Here is a 13,412-nt window from a genome sequence, read left to right as displayed (position 1 = left end):
CAAATTACATGGTAATAAGTTAGATAATGCCTATCCCATTTAAAGATTTCACCTTTTAAAATTATAGTTCCATTTTTAATCCATTGCCCAAAAAAAAAACAGTTAAAACTGTTCCATAGTGGCATTGCTGTGTTATCTCAGTATCACCAGCAAATATTCACTAAAGCCTATTGCTCAGGGCTTCCCTGGTGGCTCAGTGATAAAGAATCCACCTGCCCGTGCAGGGGACATGATTTCGATCCCTGGTCTGGGAAGATCCCACGTGCTGCAAGACAGCTAGCCCATGTGCCACAGCTACTGAGCCTGCGCTCTAGAGCCCGGAGCACAGCTCCTGACGCCCGCGTGCCCTAGAGCCCTGCTCTGCAATAAGGGAAGCTACTCCAGTGAGAAGCCGGGCACCACAATCAAGAGTAGCCCAGTCACCACAGTTGGAGAAGGCCTGCACGTGGCAATGAAGACCTAGCACAGCCATAAATAAATAAAATAAATCTTCCTTATAAATCTAGTGTATATAGGTTGTCGAGTGCCTGTAAGAGTTAAAGGTACACAAAATAGAGACCTGGCTTTCGTTTTTGAGTTGCTTACAGTCTGCTGGATATAGTGGTCATGTGGGCCAGTCAAGTACAGAAAAGTGAATAATATTGTGGGATTGTTACCACAGAGTATTAAGTGACTGAGACACTGAAATACACTGAAAAATGCTTCCAAAAATTGCTGAAGTAGATGTCAGCTGAACTTGAAAGTGAGATCCCCACAGGCTGAGTTGAAGTTCAGGATTCATACACAAAAAAATATGGCATAGGAAGAAGCACACAATATGTGAGAAACACCTAGTTTATAGTTTGGCAGTGCAGGAACTGGCAGGTAATTTAGAATGGACAACTTAGGAATTGGACAGTAGAGTTGTTAAAGGCTGTTGAGTAGAGGTGTGATGTTATGTATGAATTTATTTAAGGTCTGTTTTTAAATTTATGCATGGTTGCTAAAAATAATATTGACTTATCTTCTTTTAGAGAATGGTTTTTCTTGCTTTCACATGAAGTTTTGAACCCCATGTATTGCTTATTTGAGTATGCTGGCAAGAACAACTACTGTCTACAGATAAATCCAGCATCAACTATTAATCCAGACCATCTTTCATACTTTTGTTTCATTGGTCGCTTTATTGCTATGGTGAGTCTTGACTTTCCATTACCTATTTATTTATTTATTTGAATTTTGCTTATTCCAAAAGTATTTTAGAGAAGATTTTTTTTTTAAAGGAATACATATCATCCTTGGTTATATGTAGTCACAGATTTGGTTACCAAGGAAGTTTGCCTAGAGAGTATCAAAATAAGTTGCTGTGTGAAATCAAGATTGTGAATATAAGGATTATTGATACAGCCAGTTGATCTTTAGAAGTCCTTTCATTTAAGCCTAATTGTAGTATGACCACTTTTTAATAAGAGGAAAATCCGAGTTGTATAATCATTGAACTTGATTGATATTTTTTGAATTTTCGTAGCTTTGCAGAAGGTCTTGTGGGACTATAAACTTCTTGAGAAGTGTTTGTGTTTATGTATTTATTTGCACTTTATTATCTATCCATTCATTCAGCAAATATACATTGCCTGCTATGGCATCATAGTATGAATGGGATGAAACCATGATAAGACACAGTCCTTGTTCTTAGGGATATAAGTATTGTTAGAGGGAGTCAAATAATAAATACATACTGAGGGAAAGGAAGTGTTGCTCTGTTATTTAACATGAGTAGAGGAGGCCTCTCTAATGGGTAACACTTGAACAGAAATAAGAAAGCAAGGGATTGAATCATGCAGATATTTTGGAGAACAACTTCCAAGGCACAGGGAACAACTTGAAAAAAAAAAGATCTTGGGTGGAAGTACGTTTTTGAATGAAAATGTCATAGCTGGTGCATAGAGGGAATGTGGTAGGAGATGAGACATAGGCAGTTTGTGGGATCATTCAGAAATTCAGCTAAGGGCTTTGAGCCGGGAGTGGTGTGGTCTAAGGAACATAATAGGACCATGGGTTTGATTAAGCTCAGTTTTCTGCCTTGTAGGAAGAGACTGTAATTGAGGGCAAAGGAAAGCAGGAAGACCACTCGAAATAGCTCAGCTGAGAGATGGCGCTTGAGTGCTCAAGCGCGGCCTCGAGGGCTGCAGCTGTGGACGTGGTGAGGGTGCTGTGCGTTCTGGATGTATCTGTACGCAGAGGCAGTCAGGTCTTCTGTCCATTTAGATGCAAGATGTGCGAGTCAGGTGTTGCACCAAACTGTAAGGTCTGTGTGTCCGGTTGCAGCTGCCATTTCCCAGGATGGCAGGGTTGTTGCAAAGAGGAAATTTGGGAAGGGACTCCAGAATTGGGATTTGGTTTAAGATTCCTGCCGATTTTCAAGTGAAGATGTAGAATAGATAGTTGGATACACAAGTCTGGCAATGCGGGCCTGTCTCAGTAAGACCATGTAACCATTTAAAGGATCAGTGTGGACAGGAAAGCTGTTTAAGGACGCTTACAAGTTGGGGAGATAAGAAGGAACCGGCAAAAGAGCCTAGGCAGAGGAGGAGATAGAAGAATCAAATACAAATGGTTTCCAGACCAAGGAAGCAGGAAGTGTGTTTCAAGAAATAAGAAGTGATCAGCTGTGTCGAATGCTGCTGGCTGATCAAGATGAGGTCCAGGTGAACGATATTCATGTGCAGTGGGGAGGAAAGGTGGATGGGAGGAACCTCAAGAGAGAATGGAAGGAGAAATGGGGACAGTAAATATAAACTAACCTCTTAAATAGGAAAAGGAGTACGTTAAGCCTGTATATTGTCACCCGGCTTATTTAACTTATATGCAGAGTACATCATGAGAAACTCTGAGCTGGAAGAAGCACAAGCTGGAATCAAGATTGCCAGGAGAAATATCAATAACCTCAGCTATGCAGATGACCCCACCTTTATGGCAAAAAGTGAAGAAGAACTAAAGAGTCTCTTGATGAAAGTGAAAGAGGAGAGTGAAAAAGTTGGCTTAAAGCTCAACATTCAGAAAACTAAGATCATGGCATTTGGTCCCATCACTTCATGGCAAATAGATGGGGAAACAGTGGAAACAGTGGTTGACTTTATTTTTCTGGGTTCCCAAATAACTGTGGATGGTGATTGCAGCCATGAAATTAAAAGATGCTTGCTCCTTGGAAGGAAAGTTATGACCAACCTAGATAGCATATTAAAAATCAGAGACATTACTTTGCCAACAAAGGTCCGTCTAGTCAAGGCTATGGTTTTCCTAGTGGTCATGTATAGATGTGAGAGATGGACTGTGAAGAAAGCTGAGCGCCAAAGAATTGATGCTTTTGAACTGTGGTGTTGGAGAAGACTCTTGAGAGTCCCTAGGACTGCAAGGAGATCCAACCAGTCCATCCTAGAAGAGATCAGTCCTGGGTGTTCATTGGAAGGACTGACGTTGAAGCTGAAACTCCAATACTTTGGCCACCTGATGTAAAGAGCTGACTCATTTGAAAAGACCCTGATGCTGAGAAAGATTGGGGGCAGGAGGAAAAGGGGATGACAGAGGATAAGATGGTTGGATGGCATCGCTGACTCAATAGACATGAGTTTGGGTAAACTCCGGCAGTTGGTGATGGACAGGGAGGCCTGGCGTGCTGCGGTTCATGTGGTCGCAAAGAGTCGGACACGACTGAGTGACTGAACTGATGAATCTCTTTAAAGGGCATTCCTGGTGGCTCAGCTGGTAAAGAAGCCGCCTGCAAGGTGGGAGACCTGGGTTCGATCCCTGGGTTGGGAAGATCCCCTGGAGGAAGGCAGTGGCAACCCACTCCAGGATTCTTGCCTAGGGAATCTTATGGACAGAGGAGCCTGGTGGGCTACAGTCCATGGGGTCACAAAGAGTCGGACACGACTGAGCGACTAAGTGCACACACACAAAGTCTCTTAAAGAAACTTGCTGTGAAGGATTAACAGGAGATCGGGCGGTACCATGAAGTATGTATGGCACCAGGAATGGGAGGGGAATAGAACGTTTATGTGCTGCCGATGATCAGCAAGAGAAGAAGGAATTTGATGAGGTCAGAGAGAGGGGATATGGGAGCTGTGGCCTTGAATAGGAGAGCAAGGGAGAGGTGTGTCCAGTGCACAGAGAAGTCACGACTTCTCCACAGTAGGAGTATATAGATTCAGATGCTGTTAGGTTTGTGCAAACGTAATTACGGTTTCAGACAGTAAATTTTAATTCATTATAACTAGACTTAAACATATCTTTATTAATCAGAATAGAAACCATTACAGTCAACACATTTTTGCCAGTGAGAAATAAGTTTGCTTATTCCTGTAGCATAAAAATCCATGCTTTGGAATTCCATGAGCTGTTGGAAAGCATCTTCTGCCTCCTGCTGGTTGTGGAAGCGTTCTCTCTGCAAAAAACTGTAGAGATGCTTGAAGAAGTGGTGGTCGGTTGGTGAGAGGTCAGGTGAATATGGTGGATGAGGCAAAACTCCATGGCCCAGTTTGTTCAACTTTTGAAGCATTGGCTGTGCAACGTGCAGTCAGATGTTATTGGACGTTGTCATGGGCAAGTGAGCCCTTTTCTGTTGACCAGTGTTGGCTGCAGGCATTTCAGTTTTCAGTGCATCTCATCGATTCGTTGAGCAGACCTCTCAGCTGTAATGGTTTTGCAGGGATTCCGAAAGCCGTAGTACATCGGGCTGGCAGCAGACCACCAAACAGTGACCAGTGCCTCTTTCTGCAAGTTTGGCTGTGGGAAGTGCTTCGGAGCTTCTTTGCAGCCCAGCCACCGAGCCGGTCGTCACCAGTTGTCATATAAAGTCCACTTTTCCTCACACGTCGCCCTCTGGTTGAGAAATGGCTCACTGTTATCGCACAAAGCAAGAGAAGACACTTCAAACTGAAGACTTTTTACATTTTCTGTCAGCTTATGAGACACCCACTTACTGAGCTTTTTTACCTTTCTCATTTGCTTCAAATGCCAAACAACTGTAGAATGATCAGCTTTGAGTTCTTCAGCAGCTTCTCATGTAGTAAGAGGATTGTCTGATGATCTTCTCAACTGGTCATTGTCAACTTGTGATCGCCAGCCACTGCGTTTCTCAACTTCAAGGCTGTCGTCTCCTTTGTAAAACTTCTTGAACAACCACTGTGCTGTACGTTTGTTAGCAGTTCCTGGGCCAAAGTGCATTGTCTCTGTGAGTTGTCTGCACTGCTTTACAACCCATTTTGAACTCGAATTAAAAAAAAAAAAATCACTCAATTTGCTTTTTGTCTAGCATGATGTCTACAGTCTAAAATAAGTATACAATAAACAGCAAGTAATAGTCATTAGCAAAAAAGAAAACTATAAAGCGAGAAATGTGGATTAAAAGGATGTATAATACAACTACATTTATTTAGAATGTATTCCGACGTCAAATGGCAAATTTCAAAATGCAAAAACCGGAGTTAGTTTTGCACAAACCTAATACTAGTGAGCAGGTGTGGGGGAACCACAGAAGTTCTCTCGTGGTGGCTTCCTCGCTGCTTCCTCGGTGAGATGGAGAGCGTGCTCGTTAGCACAGTGAGAAGATAAGGTTTGAAGGTACACAGGAGAGGTGGGCAGGTGGTTAAGGTGATTGTGCTCTGAAGGTCCAAGGGAGTAATTTTAATGACTGACGATTGAATCTAAACCGAGTAAGGGGAGGATTCCCTGGTGGTCGAGGAGTTAAGACTCTGAGCTTTCCACTGTAGAGAGTATAGGTGCCATCCCTGATTGGGGAACTAAGATCCCACATGCCACGTGGTGTGGCCAAAATTTTCAAGATAAACTGAGTAAGGGGAGGAATAACTTCATAAGGGGGTTGAGCGACAGGGACAAGCTAACAAGTTCCCTGGATTATTTTAGATCCCAATGGGGTCAAAACTAGCTGGTGCTTCCTGCTGAAGGTGGTGAGCTGGAATGTCAGGAGCGCTTTGGAATTCAATTTATGAAGGAATTGCAGTCAGTGCTAATAACAGTGTCGAGGGCATGGTGTTGAGAACATTTAACTAAGTTAAAGACTAAGATCACAGAAAGGATTAAAACGTGCCAGCTTAGTAAAAGAATCATCAGCGTAGGTCGTGAAATCTTAAAAATGATGACGGTCGTGTTGAAAAAGCGTGGGATTGGATGAGTAAAGGTGGGAAACCAGAAGGTCTAAGGATGACTGCAGTAAGGAAGTAGGGGGTGGTAAGCCGTGAATGTAGAGGGCTGGCGTGGTCTTGCAGGCCGGAGCAGGGGAGGGAGGTGAGATCAGTGGTGGGAAGCAGCACAACCACTCACAGACTTGGTGACACAGGGATGGGGCAGGAGAGAGACAGCCAGCTCCCTGAGAGGGTCTGAAGGGAAACAGGGTCCTCTGAAAAACGCCAGATTTCTGTTGGAACAAGATGCGAAAGGATCTTCAAAGGATGAATTGAGAATGTGGGGGATTTTGCTAATGATGGACCATGAGCTTGAAGAGGACAAAACATGGATGGTTTTGAAAGTCAGGTCAGATGTGAGTCATGGAATTGGGTTTCAGAGTAGCCAGGCGGATAGTGGTGAGAGTCCAGGTACTGCAGGTCTGGGGCTCTCTGCGTTGGCTGTTGTGAAGGCAGGACAGGGTTAGTCCTGAGGATCTCTCAGGCAACTGTGGGGTAAGAGAGGAGTTGGGGAGGGGTCTTCCCAGGTGCACAGGGAGCCCCAGAACGCCCTCTTTTCTGTGTCCAGTAGGGTTAATGTAATTCATGAAACATATTTAAAAGAGGGAGTTTGATAAGGCTCCATTGTCATCCTCTTTTAAAGTTATTGACAGAACATCGTATAGCTAAGTGTTTGACCTCAGTTAAAGAGATACTGTTTTCACTCTAAATTTGTTTTTCATACTTAGCATTTTATAGAATATTTTATTTTTCAGTTTTCATGATTTCAGTCTTTTAGTTTTCATGATTTATGCGGATTAATTATTAAGTACTTTTTTGCCTGTAAAGCCTTATGATACCTCTGTTATCATTGTGCCCTGAATAGGAAAATTGCTACTTTGTAAATTAAAAAAAAAATTTTTTTTCTTGGCAGGCTCTTTTTCATGGGAAGTTTATTGATACTGGTTTCTCGTTACCCTTCTACAAGCGTATGCTAAGTAAAAAACTGACTATTAAGGATTTGGAATCGATCGATACTGAATTTTATAATTCCCTTATCTGGATAAGGTTTGAAGATTTATCTTTCAATAAGGTATTTTCTTGAAACCAATTTTACATATTTTGTTAATTAGTGGTTGTATCTCTCTATCACCCAGAGACAACAACATTGAAGAATGTGGCTTAGAAATGTACTTTTCTGTTGACATGGAGATTTTGGGGAAGGTTACGTCACATGACCTGAAGTTGGGAGGTTCCAATATCCTAGTGACAGAGGAGAACAAAGATGAATATATTGGGTAAGGTGATTGTCCCTACTTTCTACAACTGCCAGAGCATCTTAGAACTGTCTCTCTATACCCTTGTCTTTATGCCTTGTTTGCTCCTCTGGAGACATGTTCCACATTCATTCCCTCTTTCAGTGATCCTTCTCTACTCAATCTTCCTCTTAATTTAAAAACATGTTGCAAAACACCCAAAAATTCAAATATAATTAAAAAAAATCCCACTTCCCTTGCCTCTGACATACATTTATTTAAGTTCTTCCCAACAGTACTAACATTCTTGAAAAAAAGTGTATATGATGACCTCCACTTTCCCACTGCCATTTGCTGTATTGCATCCTACCTTGTCTGAATCAAAAATCAGAGAACATTGGTGCTAAAGAAGGGTTTTTCAAAGCCCATGCACTTCTTCATTTCTAGATGAGGAGATGGAGGCACTCTGTAGATAGGAGCAAAACCACTTCTGGAGCCGCACCTGACTAGCACTGTAATACTCATTCCTATTCCATTTCACTTCCCCTTTTTGACATTCTTTTAATAGTGCTCACCACAACTTCTGATTTGAAACTGTGCTCACTTAAATTCTATGGTCCATACAGCTTACTGATTTTCTTCACTTTCTCTTTTAATGATGGTTAAGAAGTACTCTGTGTTTTAAAGCCTTTTACCTTACATAGAAAGTACCATCTTTTTAAATACCATCTTTATTTTCAGTTTAATGACTGAGTGGCGTTTTTCTCGAGGAGTACAAGAACAGACCAAAGCTTTCCTTGATGGCTTTAATGAGGTTGTTCCCCTTCAGTGGCTGCAGTACTTTGATGAAAAAGAATTGGAGGTTAGGATCTTTTATTTTGCTATTATAGGGAAAGTTAATGGGAGGAGGGTCTGTTGTTATGCTTCTATAATAGAATGTCCGCAAGCTCTAAAAACATATGGCACCATCTTCAGTCCGCTCTGATTCATCAAAATGTTTAGGGGGTATAAAATTCCAGCACTGAGTAAGGGTCTTCAGTTCTCCCAAATGTGATGCTGTCATAGCGCAAAACCATCAATCAGTGCCAACTCTTAGGGCTCCTCAAGAGTGCAAACTTATTAATAATTGGGGGAACTCAAGTAGGGGAAACCATACAATATTTGTCTTATTGTGACTGCCTTATTTCAGTTACCATAATGTCTTCATGGTTCATCCATATTGTATCATGTGAAAAAATTTTTGCTTTTTAATACTGAATATATACAATATACAGGTATACATATACAACATATATGTATATATTTTCAGTATTTACTATATATATGTAAGTAACATATATATCCTGGAAGAGGAAATGGCAACCCACTCCAGTATACTTGGCTGGAGAATCCTATGGACAGAGGAGCCTGATGGGCTGCAGACCTTGGGATCGCAGAGGCAGACACAACTGAGTGACTGAACAACAACAACATATATATAGTAAACAGTAAGAAAAGACAAGACATGCGACCCTGAAAAATGAACTCCCCAGTCAGTAGGTGCCCAGTATGCTACTGGAGAAGAGTGGAGAAATAGCTCCAGATGGAATGAAGAGGCTGAAGCACAGGAGAAGCAACGTCCAGTTGTGGATGTGTCTGGTGGTGAAAGTAAAGTCCGATGCTGTAAAGAGCAATATTGCATAGGAACCTGGAATGTTAGGTCCATGGTTCAAGGTAAATCGGAAGTGATCAAACAGGAGATGGCAAGAGTGAACATTAACATTTAAGGAATCAGTGAACTAAAATGGACCAGATTGGGCAAATTTAATTCAGATGACCGTTATATCTACTACTGTGGGCAAGAATCCCTTAGAGGAAATGGAATAGCCATCATAGTCAACAAAAGAGTCCAAAATGCAGGACTTGGGTGCAATCTCAAAAACGACAGACTGGTCTCTGTTTGTTTCCAAGGCAAACGATTCAGTATCACAGTAATTCAAGTCTATGCCCCAACCACTAATGCCGAAGAAGCTGAAGTTGACAGGTTCTGTGAAGACCTATAAGATCTTCTAGGACTAACACTGAAAAAAAGATGTCCTTTTCATCATAGGGGACTGGAATGCAAAAGTAGGAAGTCAAGAGATACCTGGAGGAATAGGCAGGTTTGACTTTGGAGTACAAAATGAAGCAGGGCAAAACCTAAGAGACTTTTGCCAAGAGAATGCACTGGTCATAGCCAGCAGCCTATTTCCAACAACACAAGAGAAGACTCTACACGTGGACATCACCAGATGGTCAATACCGGAATCCAATTGATTATATTCTTTGCAGCTGAAGATGGAGAAGCTCTATACAGTCAGCAAAAACAAGACCAGGAGCTGACTCTGTGGCTCTTAGATCATAAACTTCTTATTGCAAAATTCAGACTTCAATTGAAGAAATTAGGGAAAACCACTAGACCATTCAGGTATGACCTAAATCAATTCCCTTACAGTTATACAGTGTAAGTGACAAATAGACTCAAGGGATTAGACCTGATAGGCAGAGTGCCTGAAGAACTATGGGCAGAAGTTCATAACATTGTACGGGAGGCAGTGATCAAAACTGTCCCCAAGAAAAAGAAATGCAAATAGGCAAAATGATTGTCTCAGGAGGCCTTACAAATAGTTGAGAAAAGAAGAGAAATGAAAGACAAAGAAGAAAAGGAAAGATATACGCATCTGAATGCAGACTTCCAAAGAATAGCAAGGGGAGATGAGAAAGCCTTCCTAAGTGAACAATGTAAAGAAACAGAGGAAAATAATAGAATGGGAAAGACTAGAGATCTCTTCAAAAAATTAGAGATACGAAGGGAATATTTCATGCAAGGTTGGGCACGATAAGGGATAGAAACAGTATGGACCTAACAGAGGCAGAGATTATTTAGAAGAGGTGACAAGAATACACAGAAGAACTACACAAAAAAGATTTTAATGACCCAGATAACCATGATGGTGTGATCACTCACTTAGAGCAAGACATCTTGGGGTGTGAAGTCAAGTGGGCCTTAGGAAGCATCACTACCAACAGAACTAGTGGAGGTGATGGAATTCCAGCCGAGCTATTTCAAATCTTAAAAGATGATGCTGTTAAAGTGCTGCACTCACTATGCCATTGGATTGGAAGACTCAGCTGTGGCCACAGGACTGGAAAAGAGATTGAGTTTTCATTCCAGTCTCAAAGAAGGTCAATGCCAAAGAATGTTCAAACTACTGCACACTCATTTCACATGCTAGCAAAGTAATGTTCAAAAGTCTCCAAGCTAGGCTTCAACAGTACATGAACCGTGAACTTCCAGATGTTCAAGCTGGATTTAGAAAAGGCAGAGGAACCAGAGATCAAATTGCCAACACCCATTTGATCATTGAAAAATCAAGAGAGTTCCAGAAAAACATCTACTTCTGCTTCACTGACTAGGGTAAAGTCTTTGACTGTGTAGTCCACAACTGTGGAAAATTCTTAGAGATGGGAATACCAGACCACCGTACCTACCTCCTGAGAAACCTATTGCTTCTTTGCAGATCAAGAAGCAACAGTTAGAGTCAGACATGGAACAATGGACTGGTTCCAGATTGAGAAAGGAGTATGTCAAGGCTGTCTATTGTCACCCTGTTTATTTAACTTTTATGCAGAGTACATCACTGAAGTGCCAGACTGGATGAAGCCAAGTGGGATCAACGTTATCAGGAGAAATATCAATAACCTCAGATATGCAGATGACACCACCCTTAGGGTAGAAAGCTGAAAGAAACTAAAGATCCTCTTGATGAAGCTGAAAGAGGAGAGTGAAAAAGGTGGCTTAAAACTCAACATTCAAAAAACTAAGATCATGGCGTCCAGTCCCATCACTTCATGGCAAATAGATTGGGAAACAATGAAAACAGTAACAGACTTTATTTTCTTGGGCTCCAAAGTCACTGCAGACGGTGACTGCAGCCATGAAATTAAAAGACACTCCTTGGAAGGAAAGTTATGACAACTTAGACAGCGTTTTAAAAAGAGTCATTACTTTGCCAACAAAGGTCTGTCTAGTCAAAGCTATGGTTTTTCCAGTGGTCATGTATGGATGTGAGAGTTGGACTATAAAGAAAGTTGAGCACCGAAGAATTGATGCTCTTGAACTGTGGTGTTGGAGAAGACTCTTGAGAGTCCCTTGGACTGCAAGGAGATCCAACCAGTCCATCCAAAAGGAGATCAGTCCTGGGTGTTCATTGGAAAGACTGATGCTGAGGCTGAAACTGCAGTACTTTGGCCACCTGGTTGGAAGAGCTGACTCATTAGAAAGATCCTGATGCTGGGAAAGATTGAAGATAGGAGAAGAAGGGATGACAGAGGATGAGATGGTTGGATGGCATCACCAACTCAATGGACATGAGTTTGGGCAAGCTCTGGGAGATGGTGGAGGACAAGGGAAGCCTGGCGTGTTGCAGTCCATGGGGTCACAAAGAGTCAACTGATAAATCACAGAGGTCACAACTGATATACATAATACATATATGTGTGTATTTTCTTTATCCATTCATCAGTCACTGCATCTTTGTCTTCATTCCACCTTTTGGTGATTGTGAATAATGCTGCTATGAACATGAGTGTACAGAATACTCTTTGAGACCCTGCTTTCAGTTCTTTTGAGTATATACTCAGGAGTGGTATTGCTCTATCAGATAGTAATTCTCTATTTAACTTCTTGAAGAACCGCTACCATTTTCCATAGCAACTGTACCGTTTTCCATTCCCACCAAATGTATGTAAGGCTTCCAACTTCTCCACATCTTTGTCTATACTTGTTATTTTCTGTTTTTGTTTTTATTAGTAACAATTCCATTAATAATAGTATGAGGTGGTAGCTCACTGTGGCTTTGATTTATGTGTCCCTTGACGATTAGTTATTGTGAATTCTCCAAGTCTCCCCCATGTAGATTAGACCGTAGGGAGGGCCGTTTAGGAAAGTGCTTGCATTTCCCCTCTGCCACCTTTTGGGGACAGTATTTTAACTTCAGCCATCCTGTGTCCTCTGTTAAGAAACTTAGTTTGTCCTGTAATCAAAATGTGCATATGAAAAAATTAGCATTTTAAATTTTATACAGTAATATTCCTATGTAGGAATTAGCCTTCTAGAAACTCTGACATGGGAAGTACATGAAAATCAGGACTCAGAGCCTGAATTACAGGCAGACTCTGTAAACGTTAGTTAACGTCTCTTTCCTAACAGCTTGCTTACACAAATTAGCAGAAATGCATTGGTAGAATGGAAGATACTTTTTAGAGTAGTATTAATCATTTTTTAAATGACCAACTTTATTAAGAATCTGAAGAAAATGAAACAATATTGCATCCTCAAAATGCATACATCTAAAATACTCCATACCCTTGGTTAAGAACTGCTGTGTTAGGGGCCCACTCAGTGAGAGAGGGATGTTACGACAAGAGCCTGACATCAGAACTGACAGGAAACTAAAGCGGCAGATAAAGAAAGATATTAATAGGTGCATATCACCTTGGTAGCGCTTACAGGCTTCTCACAGGACACCTTGTGAAATAGTCTGGCTACATGATAATTTTCTAACACAGACAAGGAGACTGATTTGCTTTTGGCTCACAGTACAGAGCTGTGAGGAAATAAAATTTGTTTTGTTTTGTCTTTCTCTTGTTTCTTCTACTCCCATTCGTTGTCTCTTTTAACCATGAATAATACCACAATAAAGAATATTTACACCATTATCCAAAAGAAAGGTTATCCATAATCATGCCCCTTTTTACAGGTTAAAATCTATTTGTAAGAAGATAAAACAGTCATTCTGTATAACAACTCTTCATCACACTAGGAATAGAAGGCAGCCTTCTCATTTTGATAAAGGGCATAAGCAAAAAAGATAAATCCTAATATCATTCTGATAGTGATATCTTGAATATTTCTCACTGAGATTGGGAACTCAATGATGTCCACTCTCACCACTTGTGTTCTACATTGTGCCAT

General features: G+C 41.2%; 1 protein-coding gene across 6 annotated transcripts in view; it reads left to right on the top strand.

The window, feature by feature from the left end:
* WWP1 (WW domain containing E3 ubiquitin protein ligase 1) overlaps positions 1–13,412 on the top strand; it is a 131,571-nt gene that overhangs the window by 104,367 nt on the left and 13,792 nt on the right. For all 6 annotated transcript variants that reach the window (XM_061123831.1, XM_061123829.1, XM_061123830.1 and 3 more), the window contains 4 exons: positions 1,014–1,173; positions 7,096–7,229; positions 7,319–7,459; positions 8,159–8,279. In XM_061123831.1, coding sequence (XP_060979814.1) covers positions 1,014–1,173; positions 7,096–7,229; positions 7,319–7,459; positions 8,159–8,279 — 556 coding nt within the window. The remainder of the gene's footprint in view (positions 1–1,013; positions 1,174–7,095; positions 7,230–7,318; positions 7,460–8,158; positions 8,280–13,412) is intronic.

Source organism: Dama dama, chromosome 21 (genome assembly GCF_033118175.1).
Source record: "Dama dama isolate Ldn47 chromosome 21, ASM3311817v1, whole genome shotgun sequence".
In the NCBI taxonomy this organism is placed as follows: Eukaryota; Metazoa; Chordata; class Mammalia; order Artiodactyla; family Cervidae; genus Dama; species Dama dama.
This window is presented reverse-complemented; position numbering and strand designations above follow the sequence as displayed.